The sequence below is a fragment of the Sesamum indicum genome, linkage group LG1, assembly GCF_000512975.1.
Source record: "Sesamum indicum cultivar Zhongzhi No. 13 linkage group LG1, S_indicum_v1.0, whole genome shotgun sequence".
In the NCBI taxonomy this organism is placed as follows: Eukaryota; Viridiplantae; Streptophyta; class Magnoliopsida; order Lamiales; family Pedaliaceae; genus Sesamum; species Sesamum indicum.
Window position 1 is genome coordinate 16,008,379 of NC_026145.1, and position 18,527 is coordinate 16,026,905.

The 18,527-nt window shown below is 33.7% G+C and overlaps 3 protein-coding genes across 8 annotated transcripts in view; 1 reads left to right on the plus strand and 2 right to left on the minus strand.

Moving 5' to 3' along the window:
- On the minus strand, nt 4,765-13,345 carry LOC105169574 (F-box protein SKIP31-like). 4 transcript variants are annotated; one of them, XM_020694107.1, is made up of 9 exons: nt 13,097-13,345; nt 12,929-13,022; nt 12,327-12,723; nt 12,135-12,208; nt 11,709-11,781; nt 10,036-10,081; nt 8,964-9,050; nt 8,005-8,065; nt 4,765-5,109 (listed from the first exon to the last, which is right to left on the minus strand). In XM_020694107.1, exons 3-9 carry the CDS (start codon nt 12,384-12,386, stop codon nt 5,073-5,075), a joined length of 438 nt encoding a protein of 145 aa, XP_020549766.1. In that variant the 5' UTR covers nt 12,387-12,723; nt 12,929-13,022; nt 13,097-13,345; the 3' UTR covers nt 4,765-5,072. The 4 variants fall into 4 exon arrangements, 3 of the variants coding, with proteins under 3 accessions (XP_020549766.1, XP_020549767.1, XP_020549770.1); XR_002287168.1 differs by having other exon boundaries at nt 8,005-8,084; nt 12,929-13,345; XM_020694108.1 differs by lacking the exon at nt 12,135-12,208 and having other exon boundaries at nt 12,929-13,345.
- Nucleotides 14,365-16,835, plus strand: LOC105169585 (mitochondrial intermembrane space import and assembly protein 40 homolog). 3 transcript variants are annotated; one of them, XM_011090013.2, is made up of 3 exons: nt 14,376-14,522; nt 15,596-15,757; nt 16,234-16,835. In XM_011090013.2, the coding sequence occupies exons 2-3, from the start codon at nt 15,708-15,710 to the stop codon at nt 16,688-16,690; spliced, it is 507 nt and encodes a 168-aa protein (XP_011088315.1). In that variant the 5' UTR covers nt 14,376-14,522; nt 15,596-15,707; the 3' UTR covers nt 16,691-16,835. The 3 variants fall into 3 exon arrangements, with proteins under 3 accessions (XP_011088322.1, XP_011088315.1, XP_020547569.1); XM_011090020.2 differs by lacking the exon at nt 15,596-15,757 and having other exon boundaries at nt 14,365-14,522; XM_020691910.1 differs by lacking the exon at nt 14,376-14,522 and having other exon boundaries at nt 15,600-15,735.
- Nucleotides 18,392-18,527, minus strand: part of LOC105170180 (U-box domain-containing protein 44-like) — a 2,709-nt gene continuing 2,573 nt past the window's right edge. Inside the window, exon 4 of the mRNA XM_020694938.1 lies at nt 18,392-18,524. Coding sequence (XP_020550597.1) covers nt 18,392-18,524 — 133 coding nt within the window. The remainder of the gene's footprint in view (nt 18,525-18,527) is intronic.

The following is an 18,527-nucleotide window of genomic DNA, read 5'->3' on the forward strand; positions in this document are numbered from 1 at the left end:
TATTAGAATATTACAAATTTATATTAAATTTATAGGTTAATTATACATAGACGTCATCTGAAAATGCGACATTAAACTTTAACTCGTAGAGGTTTTAAACTTATGCTTATGTTCCCTTAAAAATTTCTTTCCTCGCACCTAACAACTTTTTATTAGGGTTTTCACGAAAAAAGCTGAAAATCTGAAGCTAACAAAAAAAATTACATAAAATTTTAATTTTGTCCTTCATGTAATATTTTTATGTATATTTTTATACTTTGAAAGGGATAAAGATAATATATATATATATAGATATATATGTGTGTGTGGGGGGAGTGAGGTTAAAAATATTATATTTTTTTCTTATAAGTACAAAATTATTTATATAAGAATGTTAAATGCGCAATAAATTTTAAAATTTATGTAAATTTTTTTCTAACGTCGAGATTTTTTGTTCAAACCTAACAAAAATGGATTCAGATGTAAGCAATGAATTTTTGAAGAAGCGTAAGTGTAATTTTAAAACTTATTAGGAGAAAGATATAATTTTACATTTTTAGCTTAACCCTAAATCTATTTTAATATTTAATATAATGATAAGATAATTATTTTTCCCCAGGTTAATTGAATATATTTTAACTAATCTGGTTTTTTTTTATTATTATAAATAGTGTTTATTTTAGTATATTTGTATTATTAAAATACTTCGATAACTAAAAATCAATCGGTTCTAACTCAACAATTGCAGTTTCGGCTTTGAACCGGTTAGTATCGGTGCCAAGGCACAAAAATATTATATTTTAAAATTTTAATAAAATTAAATTATAAACCAAGTGTTTTTACAATTATACTTGTAAATTTTTAATTTATATAAAAATTTATTGCCCTTGGATTTACTTACCTTTTTTTTAAGTATATGAACTAAAGAATGAAGTATATGTCATCATGCCACTATTGTAGCACCCTCTAAAAGACTATGACTATATCTTCCCTAAATATCATATTTAATTATATATGTAATTGTGCACATAATGCAATCCCTGCGGAGTATATATATATATATATATATATATATACCCACACACACAGGTAATCCCGCCATCACCACAAGCGCAATCGACTCTCCATTCACAAGATTATATATACACATATAAAACATAACAAAATAATATTTTTATAATTAGTTTGCACATCACCCATATTTTATGACTTTCTACACTCCAATAACGTGATTTTCATTTTTACTATTGACTATGAAGAAAACTGCATAATAGCTCGACCTGACTAAAATGCAAGGTTTGGACTTAGCCCTCGCTGGTTAAAATTTATATCTGAAAGCCCTCGCTGGTTAAAATTTATATCTGAAAAAATGTTAGCAGATGAATTAGCTTGCAACTCAATAAACAAAGAACTTGCGCTATCTTACATCAAATATAGTCCGGACAAAACAAAATGAACAACATATATATAATATAGTTAATTTAATCTCAACATAATCAACTTTATCACATATCACAACCAACTCATCACAAGACAATACTCCTCTTTTCCTAATCTGTTTACCAGAAGGTGATGTATTTTTCTTCTCCATCAACTTAATTTCACCATTTATTATATAATGTTTTAGTAAATCCCCTTGACATGTTATGAAGGGCCATCAATCTCATTTCGCATCATAGCTTTTTTCATATATCATAGTTTTTTTTATATCGCATCATAGTCTTTTCTTTTCAACTAGTAGACTTAATGCAAATAATCGGTCCAACAGGCCAAGTCCAAATGGCCCATGAGCAAGGTATCATGCCCATAGCCCATCTATTATACTAACATGGCAGGCTAATAAGCCAAATTCAATAGGATAACTCGCCAGATATTAGAGATGACAAGTTATACGTATTTCTAACACCATGAGACATATCATGTCAAAAATTTTTCAACAAACTCCTAGAGTGATGGTGGCTGACTTGGCATCAACAGGTAAAATGAAATTTGCATAAGTAGGCTTGACTGACATGGCTCATTCAAATAGTCATAACTTCTTAAAGACAAGTCCAAATAGCAATATGTTCTTTTTTTGTTAGTAATCTAACCTTGCAGCTTTCTAACGATGTATCACAAGTTGCTAAAACTTCTAAATTTGCTCTTCATCGGCCTATAGATAAAGGTCATTGTGCATTCATGAGGGTATCAAGTATTATTCACGCAATCAATCTTTTCTCTTGATTTTCAGCAAGCTTCTCGCCCTATTTTTCTCTCCAACATTATTCCCACTTTAAATTGATACTTTGTCAAGTCGTTTCAACTATTTCATTATTACTCTTACGTTATTTCAAATTTTCAATTATCTTTTCAGTAAATCAATTTTTGACGTCAGTATCAGAACCGTTTGTAGGTTAGTCCTCATTTTCAGTGAAGATCCTTCAACCATGGTGATGTGTAAGATCTTGGCACACATTATTGGCGCAATTTATGGGAGATTTGAGCTAGAGATGTAAGAAATATCCAACTTAGAAGATAATCGCTTTTCTTAAGGAAACACTTCTCTCCTTGCTACAGCAGGTTTTGTAGTTCCACTTCCAAAACAAACACTAAGGGATATCAACACCCCTGCTCTCACTCTTGATCCGACAGCCTTGCCTGCTACAACCAACCCGTTCTTCCTCTAACAACTTTTCCAGTTCATCGCAAGACCGTCAACTCAGCCCTTCGGGGCTCCCAAGCCAAGGGAGCAATACAATCTCCACACCAGGAGAGGCTCAACACTTAAGGAAATCGAAGAACCGACATGCCAACTCCAACGGGACGAAACTACACTAGTTGATCTCGTTTGCAAGGAGAGTGCCAATCAAGAACCTCCATAAATCTAGCATTCTCTCAAGACAGAAGTGGTGGAATTCTGCCAACGGGTAAGGAAGGAGGTCCCGCTATTGGAGCGCGTATTCTCTTCAATGTAGATATTATTGCGAAAGAGCTGCTTGCTCACCTCAAGACGCCCTAGCACCAACTTGCTTATAATGGCACCACACTCCTTGCTAAACACATCCACGATAAAAGATGGGATTATGAAGCCACCTCTTCTCTCCGAAATAGAAGGGAAGCACGAGGATAGTTGAATCCCATCATCCCAGCATCGAGAATTTCACCCCACTTATTACTAGCTCAGCATGGATGTTGATGGCCATAAACAAACACCCTATTTTGTAGTGGTCCAAGGGTGTAGAGGAAGGACCACAGCTTCCCACATCTAAATACTTTTCAAATACCATGGGGAGTACAAACATGATACGAATAGATGTCGCCAACTGAGATAGGAGATAGAAAGGTTCATCCAAGCTGGTTACCTAAGGGACTGCGTCTACAAAAATTAGCATTGTGAACTACAAGAGAAATGCTCTAGCCATAAATATTCCCGGACACGAGGATCAACTTGTTGATCCCTCTAGGAGGTAGTGCCGAGCGCCATAAGGATAAAACTCCTACTAAGGAGCAAAACACGAAAATGCAACTGCCAAAGAGGTGATCTACATAATAGTCGAAGACCTACTGATGGGACTCCTATGAAATCTAGGCGTGCACATCATCTTGCTGCTCAAATGATAAAGGAGATTGACCATAAAGCGACCAGCAAGGGATCCCACGATCCACTTTGGACTTACTAATACTCAGAGAGTTCATTAAGCCTATAATGGTGCTCTCATTATTTCTATTGCCTTAGCTAACGATATGATTCAACATATTTTTGCAGATTCTGCAGCTCAATAGATATCCTATTTTATGAGGTCTACTGACAATACGTAGTTTTTTTTCCTCACCCGTCAGTAAAATAGAATTCACATTTTGAGAATATATAAATACAAATTAAGAACGTAGATGACGTGTGAACTAATTGTAATAGTTTCATTTTGTGGTGTTTTATGTGAATATATATATATATATATATATATATATATTTATAATCTTGCAGATGAGAAGTTAACTGTGTTTGTTGTAAAGATGAGATTACGTATGTGTATTCAACAAGAATTGTATTATGTGCATATTTATATATATAAATTAGGGTTTACTTTAAGTAAAATATTTAGGGGGGGATACATTTGAGCACCATTAGAGGGTGCTTCAGGGTGTTGTAAGGATAGTGCTAAACAAAGAATAAAAAATTCGTATTGTCACAAAAGTACAATGCTAAAGATGTATTTTTCGAGAGATAGTGTTGTTGAAGAGAGAGATTTAAAAAGCTCATATTTTTTACTACAATTTTCTCTAGTTTCTTACTCTTTGTGAAAATAGATTAACAAAATATACAAATAAAATAATTAGAATATTGAAAATGTATTTTACAAACTTGACACATCAATATGCGTCCAGTACAGACGTGTGCTAGGTAGAGTTGACAAACATATAGATGAAAAAGGAACTCGTATTATTCTACTACAAATTTCTTTACTTTTAATTCACATTAAATAAGATATATAAAACAAAGAAAGCATTAAAGATGTATTTTTCGAATCTCGGATTTGTCCATTCCCCAATGCTGATGGTACTTCAGAACGAATAAACTAAACAAGTTTTTTTAACATTCAATATTGTGAAACATATATAAATCGTACAATTAAAAACTTATGTATTATCTATAATGTTATTTATATTCATACCTTGTAAAAAATAAAAATATTTCTCAATTTTATTAAATTTTCTGTTATTGCCATTCAGTATAAATTAAATATTTCTAAAAAAAATTATGCTTGACAACAATGCACATTTTACTAGTTGGTAGAAATAAGGAAATGTACGAAAGTTAGAAATTTTACTTCTTTGGACATAAAACGAATAACAGTCTTTATTGCTTTAGGTATACAAGTACAATCTTTCATATCATATAAAGAATGCTGAAATTCTACAAACAACGAGTGCTAATTTACATTTAAAAAAAAATCTTCTAAAACCCATTAGGCATATTCGGAAGATAATCTGAAACAGGTTCGTCGCTATGAAACAAGTGCAAGATAGGTTCGTCGGGCGAACACTTTTGTTGATATCAACTTCAATGGTGTCGTATGATACGCCACTTCGACTGCATCAGTCGATGACCGATATTAGCTTAAACCATGCTTCCTTTGCTCTAATGTCAACCTGAAGAAAACAAAAGGACGAGTCTTTATGAGTAATACACAACGCAATTGTAGCATAGAATCTATGGTCTATCCATACTTGTTTATTAAACCTCAGGGCGCTAGAGTCTATATTTGATTTTTCAGTTCTATGCTTATCTAAATAACATCGTCTCACTAAGAATAGTACGAAAAACTAAAGGTCGAAATAGGGATTTAAACACTCAACTAAAACTGCTTCACTTTGATTGCTTAAAAAAATGCATTTTAACATCATCTAGAACCAAAGTACTGTATCTCTCTCTTCCCCATTGTCATTTTCTAACAAAAAAGCAACCGTTGTCCCTATCATTCCCTCTACAAATTTTTTTCACCATATTTAAAATTCAAGAAATGACAAAACCATTGGATTTTTCTTTGTACGCTGCAAGAACTCGATGTGTGACTAATTTCTACTGAACCTTCACATTCTCACCATTCTCATTTGGAAGACATAGGATTATGAATTTTGAGACAACTTTAAATGTGTTGGATGCGGGAGACATTAGAGTTGAGGCCTACACGGGAGATCATCCTCCACTATTTTTGTTGATTTATTCTTGATTCATAAATTGTGTTAGGTTCCCATGTTGCTGCCTCAAAACTTTTTGTTTGTCAAAACATTTATGATTCTTGTACAAATTTTACAAAACCACCATATTTGTTCACATTATTGACATCTAGACTTTGTAGGTGCATCACAACAAAATTTATTGGAATATTGTTATTATACAAAAACAAATTAATTCACTTGTGAACTTAGAAAATAAAATAGCACATACTAAATTGATGAATATTTGTCTAGATGCCAAGTATATTTATTATTATCATAATACCTGTGACTACATATCTTAAAAAGCTTTTTCAACATCTTGACAAGTACAAGCATTAATAATACAAGTCTTTTGTTATCATTTATCACAAGAAAAATTAATTATGCACTTCTTTGAAAACCAAAAAATATATTTTACATCAATCCATTTTTCCAAAAATAGGAAACGACGTGCATCTTAAGTTTTTCAAACAACTAAAAAAAAATATTTTAAATCAATTATTAGTTACAAAAATAAAAAATTTAACACATTTATCAGGAAGTGAAAAATTACGACATTTCATGCATTTTCAAAAAGCAAGTAGATGAATAATGATTAAATACATTCCAAACTTTGTCCATTTATACTTCGTTTTCTTTGAAGAGAAATTAGTACACACTTCATACCGATTTTGAAAACTTCATTGGGTAACAAAAAAACATTTGGTATGAGAGAACAAATCTTTGAGTAAAAAAGAAAACTATAAATTGTGGGTAATATAAATAAAAAGAAAAAAAGTTCTCCATTTTAATAATAAAAATAAAAAAGTTCTCTATTTTAATAATAAAAAGGAAAAAAGTTCTCCATTTTAATATTTATTAAGTTACCAAAAGTTTGTGTTCCTTAAAAATCATTTAACAAAATTTGAAATTACAAATATTTACAAAAAATTACACATCTTGGAAGAGAAATTTAAATTTGGCATCTAGACAACCATTCAACATTTTAGCATATAGCATTTTATTTTCAAGGTTCACAAATCAAATAATTCGTTGTTGTATAATATAAACTTTCCAACATATTTTTCTATGATACACCTGCAAAGATGATGATGTTAATAACATAAACGAATGTGGTTTCTGTAAAATCACACAAGGATAATAAATGTATAACAAAAAAAAATTTCGAAACCACCACATGAAGAAAACCCAACTCAATAAATGAATAAGGAATAAGTCCACAAACAGAGAGGAGGTTTGTTCTCCAATTTAAGTCTCAACCCAATGCTTGCATCCTCCACATTTTTTAGCAACCTCAAAATTCAATGATCCCATTATTTCCAAATCAAAATGGTGACAGTGAGGGATTTCCACAGAAATTAGTGCAGTAAACTCGAGTTTTGTAGTATACAAAGTGTAAAATCAATAGTTTCAAACTTTCTCGATTTAAAAATATGGGGAAAAAATCAGGAGAGAAGAATGAATTAGGCACTGGTTACCTTTCGTTAGAAACATGAAGAGAGGAAGATGAAGATACAACTACCATTAGGTTCTAGAATGTCGTCAAAATGCATACTTTTAGCAACCAACGTGTGTTTCAGTTGAGTGTTTAAATCCGAATTAAGCCTTTTGTTTCCAGCACTATGCTTAATGAAACGAAGCCATTTAGTTCGCACATAACTTGCCAACCAATATATTCTAGCCCCTCTGTGTTTCAATAAACGATTATAGATCACCTACCTATACTTACTTATATGCTTGACTTGCATAATCAAATACATTGGATGTTATATGCTAACTAATGCTTCACGTGAAGAACCAAATAAATGCATGTCACATGTATTACTAGAAAATGATATACCAAGTAAGGTGAAACCCTTTTATAATTGTATGCTACATGCGTTGGGCGCAAAGAAATAGCCTCCATAGTACAGTTCAGGCATTCTTTGAAAGGCGTAAGCAACAGAATTATGAAAAAACTAACACACGGAAGAAAAGAACATCGATAAATCATTCAGGCACTCTTTGAAAGGCATAAGCAACAGATACTGCATAAGGAAGAAACCTTTTCGGATGCACATCACAAAAATAATTCTGTGGGTTCATCAACTAGGGGACTAGCAATTGGTTTACGAAGCTTCATCACAGTCGAGTTAAGATCTCTTAAAGTAAAGCTCAAATAGAAGAAACAGAGAGTGGAGGGATGGCACTTAGATTTAAGAGAATCACATTCATGCATCAAGACCCACATAGGTGAAATTGATTGGTATCAAAGATAATACTAGGAAAAGCATATACATTACTTACTGCTCCTAAAATAGATCGCAGATTACGTTACCTACGTACCTTTCCAAAGATTTCAATAAGGACCAAGAGTGGCATGACAATGAAACCCATAGAAAGGGGGCTGCATTAACCATGATCACCTATAGGCGAAATAACCGACATTTTCCGACCACAAAATCATTTCATAGCTATAAATATAATAAATTCAAAAGAAAAGGAGGTCATCACATCCACAAAACTGATAGAAAATAGAGATTTTAAAAACTCTAAAGTTGTCGAGACAAAGCAAAAGCAAGCCAAAAAAGTGAGTTAAAGATTTCTCAATGTGAACTATCCAATTGGTTAGTATAGAGTTACCATGAATTAAGTGAAGTATCATAATAATCAATTCAGTGAAGATAGTATACAACAGAATAACCCAATCAGCCACATAATTCTTCAACCGTTCACTCGTGATAATTACTAAAATCGATTGTCTTCAGATTAGAAACTTTTCCTATATGTTTCCTGAGTAAACAGAAGATAAATCCAGTATTCTATCACGTGCAAAATTCAATCAAATGGGATTATGCCTCTACGGCTCTACATTAAAAGCGGAATGCTTTGTGAAACCAGTTTCTACCTTTATGACCCAATATTAGCATGCCCACATTCTTCCAACAGGTTATGTTTGCATAAAGTAAATCCCTCGCCAGTCACCCAAAGGTCCATTGGAAAAAGTAAATGAATCAGGTGCATATACAAGCACAATTCAGAGTGAAAATAAGCACCTACAAAGACATTGTCTTTTTCTAAACGGTCATTGGAACTAAAGTACTTCAGTATACACCATAAGTGAATCTACAAAGATCTGAAAGATTCAAAAAAAAAAATACATACAACATGTCGCAATGCACAAACCTATAAAGAAAAAGGAGAATAATAACATCTCATGTTCCCAGGTAATATCTTGGCAAAGAAGTGTAGTATCAATTAAATAAAACATAAAGAAAGGCACATGCCACAGGATAAGGTATTACCTGCGTAAAGGCTGTATATTTTTGGCAAGTGTAATAAACTTGCTGCTAGGACAAATGGAGAGGCTAAAATTGATACGGACAGGGCACCTGTACAAAAAGTAATTGTTATGCTAGAAGAATCATAACCTCACTGGGTGACACTAACATCCCTATATTATTTCTAAATACGAAGGTTAGGCTTCCTCATAACCAGGAACTTCTATGCAAGAAGCGGCAAAAAGTAAAACATTGCAGTGATCAATTTCAAGAATCTTGAGGAGCCCCCCCTTCTAGATCTCCAATTGACAGGGCCCAGATCCTGAGGGGGAACATTAAATTATAGTCAATTTGAGTCTGAACCAAACGCTAGAACTGGTATGGGCCAGAAACTACACCGCACAAGATAAGAGAAAGTCATTTACACACAAATGCATTTGTTAAAAAGTCAAATAGATAAAGGAACCTAAGAGAAAGTCATTACACGCAAATGCATTTTTTAAAAATCTAATAGATAAAGGAATTTTGAAACCAACGACACAATAGAGGGGAAAGGACAGCCATTTGCTTGAAGGGATTATATTTGCAAGTCAAATATTCACTATGTCCTAGTGAGTGTTCCACTGTCTTGATAGCAGAGGGTATATCAGAATTACTGTCTAAAATGATGGGTAGAATTTTTGGGTGGATAAGTGGCTCAAGAGAGTCTTAAGTAGTGCTACCATCTAGGAGTTGCCTATGGTTCAGAAAGTCGCAGCAAATTGTGTGCCGTCTAAACCTAATTTCTATCACTGTGATGAAATTCATTACGGTATGTAGCTTCTCGTAATTCCGGTGTTTTTCCATGAAACTCATGTATAGAAATCCAAAGGATTCCCCACGAACGTTCCCCAGCTGAGCTATGAACTCAACATTAACAACAGTAAATGGGCGAGATGCCTGGCGTAATCAAAGTCTTGAAGTTTCTACAGTATATAGCTATGAGTATCTAATCAAACAGAATTTACTAAGCAAGCAACTGATGGAGCACCTTCACACTACATCTAATCAGGAACAATGCATGTTACCATTGGAGTACTAGTATAAGAAACCATACCTATAAATGTACGAGGAACAACTCCAGGAAATTCCAAGTGATCATACTGACATGGCCCACAAAAACAAACACAGACAAACAAAAATTAATAGAACACTCCACCAAAACAGTAAATTTTTGTAACCAAGCAAAAGATCTAGCCAACGTGTGTTTCAGTTGAGTGTTTAAATCCGAATTAAGCCTTTTGTTTACAGCACTATGCTTAATGAAACGAAGCCATTTAGTTCGCACATAACTTGCCAACCAATATATTCTAGCCCCTCTGTGTTTCAATAAACGATTATAAATCATCTATACTTATATGCTTGACTTGCATAATCAAATTCATTGGATGTTATATACTAACTAATGCTTCACGTGAAGAACCAAATAAATGCATGTCACATGTATTACTAGAAAATGATATACCAAGTAAGGTGAAACCCTTTTATAATTGTATGCTACATGCGTTGGGCGCAAAGAAATAGCCTCCATAGTACAGTTCTGGCATTCTTTGAAAGGCATAAGCAATAGAATTATGAAAAAACTAACACACGGAAGAAAAGAACATCGATAAATCATTCAGGCATTCTTTGAAAGGCATAAGCAACACATACTGCACAAGGAAGAAACCTTTTTGGATGCACATCACAAAAATAATTCTGTGGGTTCATCAACTAGGGGACTAGCAATTGGTTTACGAAGCTTCATCGCAGTCGAGTTAAGATCTCTTAAAGTAAAGCTCAAATAGAAGAAACAGAGAGTGGAGGGATGGCACTTAGATAGAAGAAACAGAGAGTGGAGGGATGGCACTTAGATTTCAGAGAATCACATTTATGCATCAAGACCCACATAAGTGAAATTGATTGATATCAAAGATAATACTAGGAAAAACATATACATTACCTACTGCTCCTAAAATAGATCGCTGATTCCGTTACCTACAGACCTTTCCAAATATTTCAATAAGGACCAAGAGTGGCATGACAATGAAACCCATAGAAAGGGAGCTGCATTAACCATGATCACCTATAGGCGAAATAATAAACGACATTTTCCGACCACAAAATCATTTCATAGCTATAAATATAATAAATTCAAAAGAAAAGGAGGTCACATCCACAAAACTGATAGAAAATAGAGATTTTAAAAACTCTAAAGTTGTCGAGACAAAGCAAAAGCAAGCCAAAAAAGTGAGTTAAAGATTTCTCAATGTGAACTATCCAATTCAATTAGAAAGACAACTACGTGAAAGCAGATTGGGTTCTGGAAAGTCGAAAAAGACAAACAAACAGTATGTGACAACACACTCCTCCATTTATGAAGGGTTAAGATAAGATATAGCATTTTCACACTGTAATTTTACTTTGTTAAAAAATGACAGAACTTAAAACTTAGAAACCAAACTTGCCTGGATGAAATAGAGATTTTAAAAACTCTAAAGTTGTCGAGACAAAGCAAAAGCAAGCCAAAAAAGTGAGTTAAAGATTTCTCAATGTGAACTATCCAATTCAATTAGAAAGACAACTACGTGAAAGCAGATTGGGTTCTGGAAAGTCGAAAAAGACAAACAAACAGTATGTGACAACACACTCCTCCATTTATGAAGGGTTAAGATAAGATATAGCATTTTCACACTGTAATTTTACTTTGTTAAAAAATGACAGAACTTAAAACTTAGAAACCAAACTTGCCTGGATGTAAAGCTTCTTCCAAGCACATTCACGCGGCTTTTTAGGTGGCAATAGACCCCACCGCATACAATATCTACAAGCAGCAAATATTTATAAATTTTCTCATTGAAGTTCATAGATGAAAATATATATGTAGACGATTGCAAGTTTCTAGGATGCACAGACCAGACATAGCTGCCCATGGAAAACAGCAGAAAGGGAGTGTCTTATCAGATTGTTCATCAACATACAAGTGCAATACGACCAAGCAGAACATGAAAAAGATGTCACAAGAGAAATAATCATGCATGAAAAAAGCATTAGTAGAAAGGTAAGAAATCCCCTCTGTTGGACCAAGCTCTGTTTTTCTTTTTCTTTTTACTCTTTTTGGTTTGTGGGTGGGGTGGTTGGGGCTGGTGAAAGGGGAGCAGAGGAAAGAGTACTAACAGGCGACGGCACAAGGATTCGTCCTCAGAGGCAAAATTTAGGAATCTACAAACCATTGAGCAAGAAACAAGGAACTGCAGTTCCATTATAAGAAAAGTATAAAGTATGTCAATAAAAAACCACTCAACAGAAAACAACAAACCCCAGGTTGAATCACACACATTGTGCAAAATATTGGACAAATCCAGATACCTCAGAAGAGAGAAATTTGAGGATGTGAAACAACAACTCAGGAGGAATCCGACTGAACATCCCCGACTCAATCCTCCAAGGCAACTGTCTATTCTCAGTGCTACGTTTTCCATCATTTTTATTGTTGCCGCAACTGTATTATTCTTTTTGGGAGGTGATGGTGCAGCTTCAATTTCACTTTCCAGCTCAACCGATGACAAAGATGACGACGATAATGATCTTACAGCCCTCAATAATCCTTCATCGCTAAGTTCACCCTCCTCAATTCTAATTTTCTTTGCTTCTTGTTGCTCATTCTCCTCCTTTTCACTTAGCTCACCCTCTTCAATACGCAACCTCTTTCCATCTCTTTCTTCCTCTCATGCTCATTATCGTCTTCCACTGTCTCCGCCTTTTCCTGAAACACAATACCGCATAGTTACTTGCATGGACAGGCAATTTTTGTCATAAATTTTTTTCCTAAAGAATTGTAATTTTCTAGTGAAGGGAATTCAATCCAATTTCCAAAGGCAACACAAGAATTCACAAGAAGAATAATCAGTTGTACCATATCAAAAATCAAAATCTGAATAACAAAACTGAAAATAAGAAACCGGGGTGACCTCTCTGAATGCCAAGAAGCCAGGAACACAAGATGATGAATTAACGAGTCATTTTTTGAGAAACTCCAGTGAACCCCACCCACGTACTTGAGGACTGCGAAAAAGCAAGAAATTGAGTGAATCTTGGATTGGCAATTTCAGAACCTCAGGGTCCTCTGCCATTGTCACCTTCAATTCTTGAAATCAAGAAATCGATTTATGGAGTTTCTTGTTTGGGTTAATCAGAGACCACCATGTAAAATCTTGAGCGGAAACGATGGAAGGAGAGGGAAGAGTGCTCATTGAAAACTGTAGAGCAAGAATCAAGAAAGAAATTTTCTGTAGTTTTCCGTTCAGTGTTCTTCAGAAGAGGCGAAGTGGAAGTGTCTTCTTCATGGAGATGGTGGAAATCAGAAGAAAAAAGAAAGAGGAGACTGTTCTTATACCGCCCACGAATGTTGTTTCTGATATTTATGCTTATATTCCCTCTTTATTTTTTTGATTAATTCTTTACTTTTTTTACATTTTATTATAAATACTAAACAATTATTATTCATATAATATTTATAGGTAAAAAATATTATACATTTTTTACATATGAAAGTATCAAATATTCAGGACTATTTTAATATTTATATGTTTTTAGAATTGAGATACATGATTTTTGTCCTAAAATATTATTAGTTAATTTGTTTTTTTGTTGAATATATTATGAAACTATATTGTTTATATAAATTATAGTAAATAAGTTTACATGATATTTTTTCCTAAATAATATTAGTTAAGGTATTTTGTATTGAATAATTTTTTAAAATTATTTATGTAAATTACAACAAATAAATTATATAAATTAAAATAAATAAATTTTTAATATTTAATATGTTTATATTTAAATATAAAAACACATAATTAATTTAATTCATATATTAAAACTTATAAAATAAAAAATTCAAAAAAAGAGAAAAAAAAAAAAAGATGTAGAGCTATAGCATCATCGTCTTCGTCAAGCACTCCCCACGCTGCGTGTATCTGCTTCCACCTCGCAAGCTCCCTCACCATTGATCTTTTCACTTATTCGCAACTGAATTGGATTTTCCTATCTCCACGACCAATTTAGGCGGCAACGAGCGTCGTCGCCTACCCGGATCTAGGCACGAGGTGGAATAATTATAAAAGGCCCAACAGTCATTATAATAACAATAATTTATATCAATAAGGGTATAACGAAAATTTAAAAAAATACCGTTAAATAAAACAAATGATTAGAGGAGCGTGTGCAGGATTTTTTTTGCATATATATTTAACACAGGAATTTTTAACTGAATTTTCATAACACATGAAAATTTTAAGAAACCTTTGAAATAAAATATTTATATTATATATTAAAGGAGAGCATCTTTTTGGTATTTTTTTATTTTTAGTATGCTTTTTTTTTTCTACTCACTAATTCTGGGCCCTGCTGAGAATTAAAGAAAATAAGTGCGGGCAGTGAGACGAAACAAACACAAGCCCGCCTAGCGAATCAATGTTCGACCTCCTGCCTCTCTAAAATCACATAGATATTTCTCTTGCTCCAAACTTGACGCATCAGGATCATTGATTGCTTTTGCTCAAGGTACAACATATATAGTTTACTGATTCTCATCAATTGGCTGGAATGCAATGTTGTTTTTCACTTTTTTTTTTTTTTGGGGGGGCGGGTGTTAATGTAGGGATCACATTTTTGCTGGTGAAAATTTATTTAATTGTTAATATCTCTGATGAGCGCAGTAGTGAAATATTGTGCCGATGGGTTTCAGTCCTCATTTAGGAGGGATTATGAGATATTTTGTGCTTTTTATGGAACGGGTCACCAGCTGTTCGATGAATTGTTCATTAGAGGAGTATTTTCAGTAACTTCACATTTGATTTTCGGGTGTCTGCGGATAAATCTTAGTATTGTTTGAAACTGCTGGAAGGGATGAGTAGTTATAATCCATCGGCTGGTGATAAGTTTGATAGAATGAGCTATTTGCTGGATGACTGAGAAGAAAAGAGGGCCATGGAATAAGTCATGTCTTGCTTCGCGATAAGGTGCCATAGCTTGTGAGTTGTGAATCATGGCTTGCAAGTTTACAGTAGAGCTAATTCCCCCTGATAGGAGTTTTACAGAATTTATTTTTCGTAAGACTTGCCTAGTTGCTTGGAAATATCATTATCATAGGTTTGAGATTGACTTAAAATTATATCAGTTGGTTGCTTACTTGTTTTTCGTCGAGCTTCGGCTCATAATCATTTGCATTCCCGATGATGATTTGATTCAGAATTTCATTCCTGGGTGTTGGCTTGCCTAGATTAAATTAGATATCAAAGCGTAGAAGTTGTTTCCACAATATGGAAACTAATGCCCCCAGAAGTTTTCTACATGCTGAAATCAACTTTGTAAAATCAATTTTGGTATTGCCACGCTAGGTCATTGGTATTCACAAATTCCAGTATTTATTTGGGTCCTGGCTAGTAGGTAAATTATATTGTACTGGCAACTAGATTTCACCTAGGTATTTTGAAGTTTGATTTAGTGAATGGAATTTTTCACATTCCCAGTGTTCATATTGCACGAGCACCTCTTTCTGAAACTCAAACCACAAGGAAAACCTATAACCTTCACCTCTTCCTTTGTCCCTGTTAATTAATTCCTGATCATAATAGGTCATAGGTGCTGCCAAGCATCAGCAACATCCTAAGATGGGTTGTGGGGAATTGCTGATTACGAACTGAGGATGTTCAACACTCTTTATGGTGTGGTTGGAAATTTTGTTGGATGCATGAATTACTGACATCATCAAAGGGTAAACTTCAACTTACTGCCTGGTAATATCTTAGATTCTTGTTCAATTCAAGAACAAAGTCTGAACTGACATTTAGAACCGGACCAATTCATTTATTGTTTTTTTTAAGTTTGGCTAGTTTCGGTGCTGTGTTTTGCTGAATCCGGAATTTCAATCAAACGAATCTTTGATTTGGTCAGTAGTCCAGTTACCATCTGTAACCTCTGCTTCTGGATGGAGAAAGTGCAATATCAAATAGATTATGTAGCCAGTTTCTTCTTGAATATTTGGCTAATTGTTCAAAATTAACCGTTTTGGCAAATATTTCTTCCTTCCAAATTTCGTCATCCATCTAATTTGGCCTTTGTGGACACCTAACTAAGTGGTTGGCCGTCTAAATACCAACTTAAACTGCTCATACAGCTTCAGAAGCACCACTGGAGTACATATCTTTTATGATTTTAGCATTCAGATCTCATTTATTTTTGGATGTCATAATGTAAGTCCTTGATCCTTCAGGTTGGTAATGGGGCAAGCACAGAGCGCTGTGGCCGTAGAGGATCAAAGCAGTCCAACAACCTCAACTTCCAATTCAACAGAGAATTCCACACAGCCTTCACTCGATTCTTTAATTGCTGAAGCTGCTGCATACGGTGATGAAGACGACAATGGATCTCTGGAAGCAAAGGCTCAGAAAGCGTTAGAATGCCCTTGCATTGCTCACTTGCGAAGTGGCCCATGTGGCGTCCAGTTCTCTGATGCTTTTGTTTGTTTTCTCAAGAGCACAGCTGAAGAAAAAGGGTCCGACTGCGTGCATCCCTTTGTGGCTCTGCAGAACTGCATAAAAGCAAATCCTGATGCGTTTTCTAATGATATTTTAGAAGATGACGACGTGAAGAAAGAGGAAAAGCCAAGCACAAAGTACACTATCCGACCTCCCCTTTGGTCTGAAGAATCAAAAGCTCCAAAAGGGTAGCCGCTTTTGTTATATCTTCTAGCTAATTTTCTATTGTTTTATGGCATTACAACATGGAAGTTGAATTCTTGGCTAGTAATGCTTTCTTTCACTCATTTGCTCTCTTTGCTAAGCAAATATACTTGAAAAGCCATATTGTTAACAACGGATTGAGCCACTTGAAATTGGTCAGGTTTCTTCCCATCTTTTCGTGGAAATAAGTTGCAGTCAAATGTAAATTACTATACAAGTTATCTTTTCACCCTTGTTTAACATCTTGGAGATGAGGAAATTGACATTTTATTTTCATCAAGGAACAGTTAGATACGTACATACAATCTATTATTATATCTAAATTTCAGATTTATAAGTTGGTATAACAAAAGAAGTCAGTATATAAAATAGGCTAACACGAGGACCAACATCTGAAATACTTAGATCTCCCTATGAACTGTTATATTGAAAATACTTACTAATACTGACAAATATGCAATGTAGTGAACAAGATGGAAAAATCTTTTGAAGTAGCACTTTCATGATGTTTCTACTTTAACAGCCCCAGACGTACGGAAAGATCATCAATTTTGTTATATGTTGAAATCATCTGCAGAGTTTCCTGATCATGTGGTGTTAATTAAAAAAAAAGGTTCTTACTTTGAGGCGATTTATTATTGAGTATTTGAAAAGAAAACCCAGAGAGAGAGAGAGAGAGATGATGTTTATGTATACTCCACCAATAACCACAAATAATTCTTTCATTCTATATAAGTTTCTAGAAAATACAAAAAATTCTCGTGTGATAGAAACGGCAAAAGCTTTTTCCAAAGATTTAGAAAAAAAAAATTAATTCGTTACTTTACTTATATATATATAAATTGCTTAAATTAAATAACTGAAAAAGGATGTGAATGCAATCTATATAGATTGGAAAAATATATATTTGGATTAATTTCATTAATAAAATTCTAAGTCAAACAGCCTAAAGTGATGGAAACATCCTAAGAACAAGCTACATTTCTACTTTAACTAGGAAAAGATTCATGATATGTTTCACATTCTATTGTTTTTTACATTAATTAATTGATTACAGTTAATGATGGTGCTAATTTTCTGTTTGAAGTTTGACAATAATTTTAGTTGAGAGAAGCTTCCATAAAATACGTTGGAGCTGCGTGCATGCTCCTTTTTTATGTCAATACTTTATTTTAGGGTAAAATACATTTTGCCCTCTAAACTGTTGGTTATGTACACCACCAACCAACATCAGCACTACGTACGTACGTGCATGAAAATCCCACAAAATATTATGGAGCAATATGTATTTTTGGGTCGTTGCATGGACCAAAAACTTGGATGCTCAGCTGTTTGATTAAACGGTTGTATAATTAATTTTAAATTATTTTATTATGAGGAAGTTAATTTTTAAAAAAATATGATCATGATATTTAAATTTATAATTAATTATATAAATGTAGATTATAAATAAAATTTAAAATTAATTTAATTTTTAATGTCAATAAAGGAATAAAGATTATTATGGTAATTAATGAAAAATAATTTCAATGGGCTTAAAAGCTAGATGGAATTTTTAATCCATAATATCAAACAATACATAATGATGCTATGGACAGTACAACATATGTTTTTACACATGCAAAGATGAGAAAGTGCCAAAATTGAGTTTAACACAGAAAACATAACAACCAAGAAAGAGTTAAAACCTCAATACTTAGTAGATTGAATTTGAAACTGTTGAAGTTGTGCCAATAGCTTATCTACTCTTGGTTTCAGCATAGGATCACCCTTCTGTGCTACATCAGTGAGCACCACTTGTGCAGATTCACCACACTCTGCTCTG

Bases quoted from the DNA above. Each gene is read 5' to 3' on its own strand.
- LOC105169585 (XM_011090013.2), top strand. From the start codon at position 15,708: ATGCATGAATTACTGACATCATCAAAGGGTAAACTTCAACTTACTGCC. The intron at 15,758-16,233 runs GTAATATCTTAG...TTGATCCTTCAG, and splicing joins AAACTTCAACTTACTGCCTG to GTTGGTAATGGGGCAAGCAC.
- LOC105169574 (XM_020694107.1), bottom strand. From the start codon at position 12,386: ATGTTCAGTCGGATTCCTCCTGAGTTGTTGTTTCACATCCTCAAATTT. The intron at 8,066-8,963 runs GTAATACCTTAT...TGGTTAATGCAG, and splicing joins AATATACAGCCTTTACGCAG to CCCCCTTTCTATGGGTTTCA. The intron at 5,110-8,004 runs GTACGTAGGTAA...TGTTTTCTTCAG, and splicing joins TTATTGAAATCTTTGGAAAG to GTTGACATTAGAGCAAAGGA.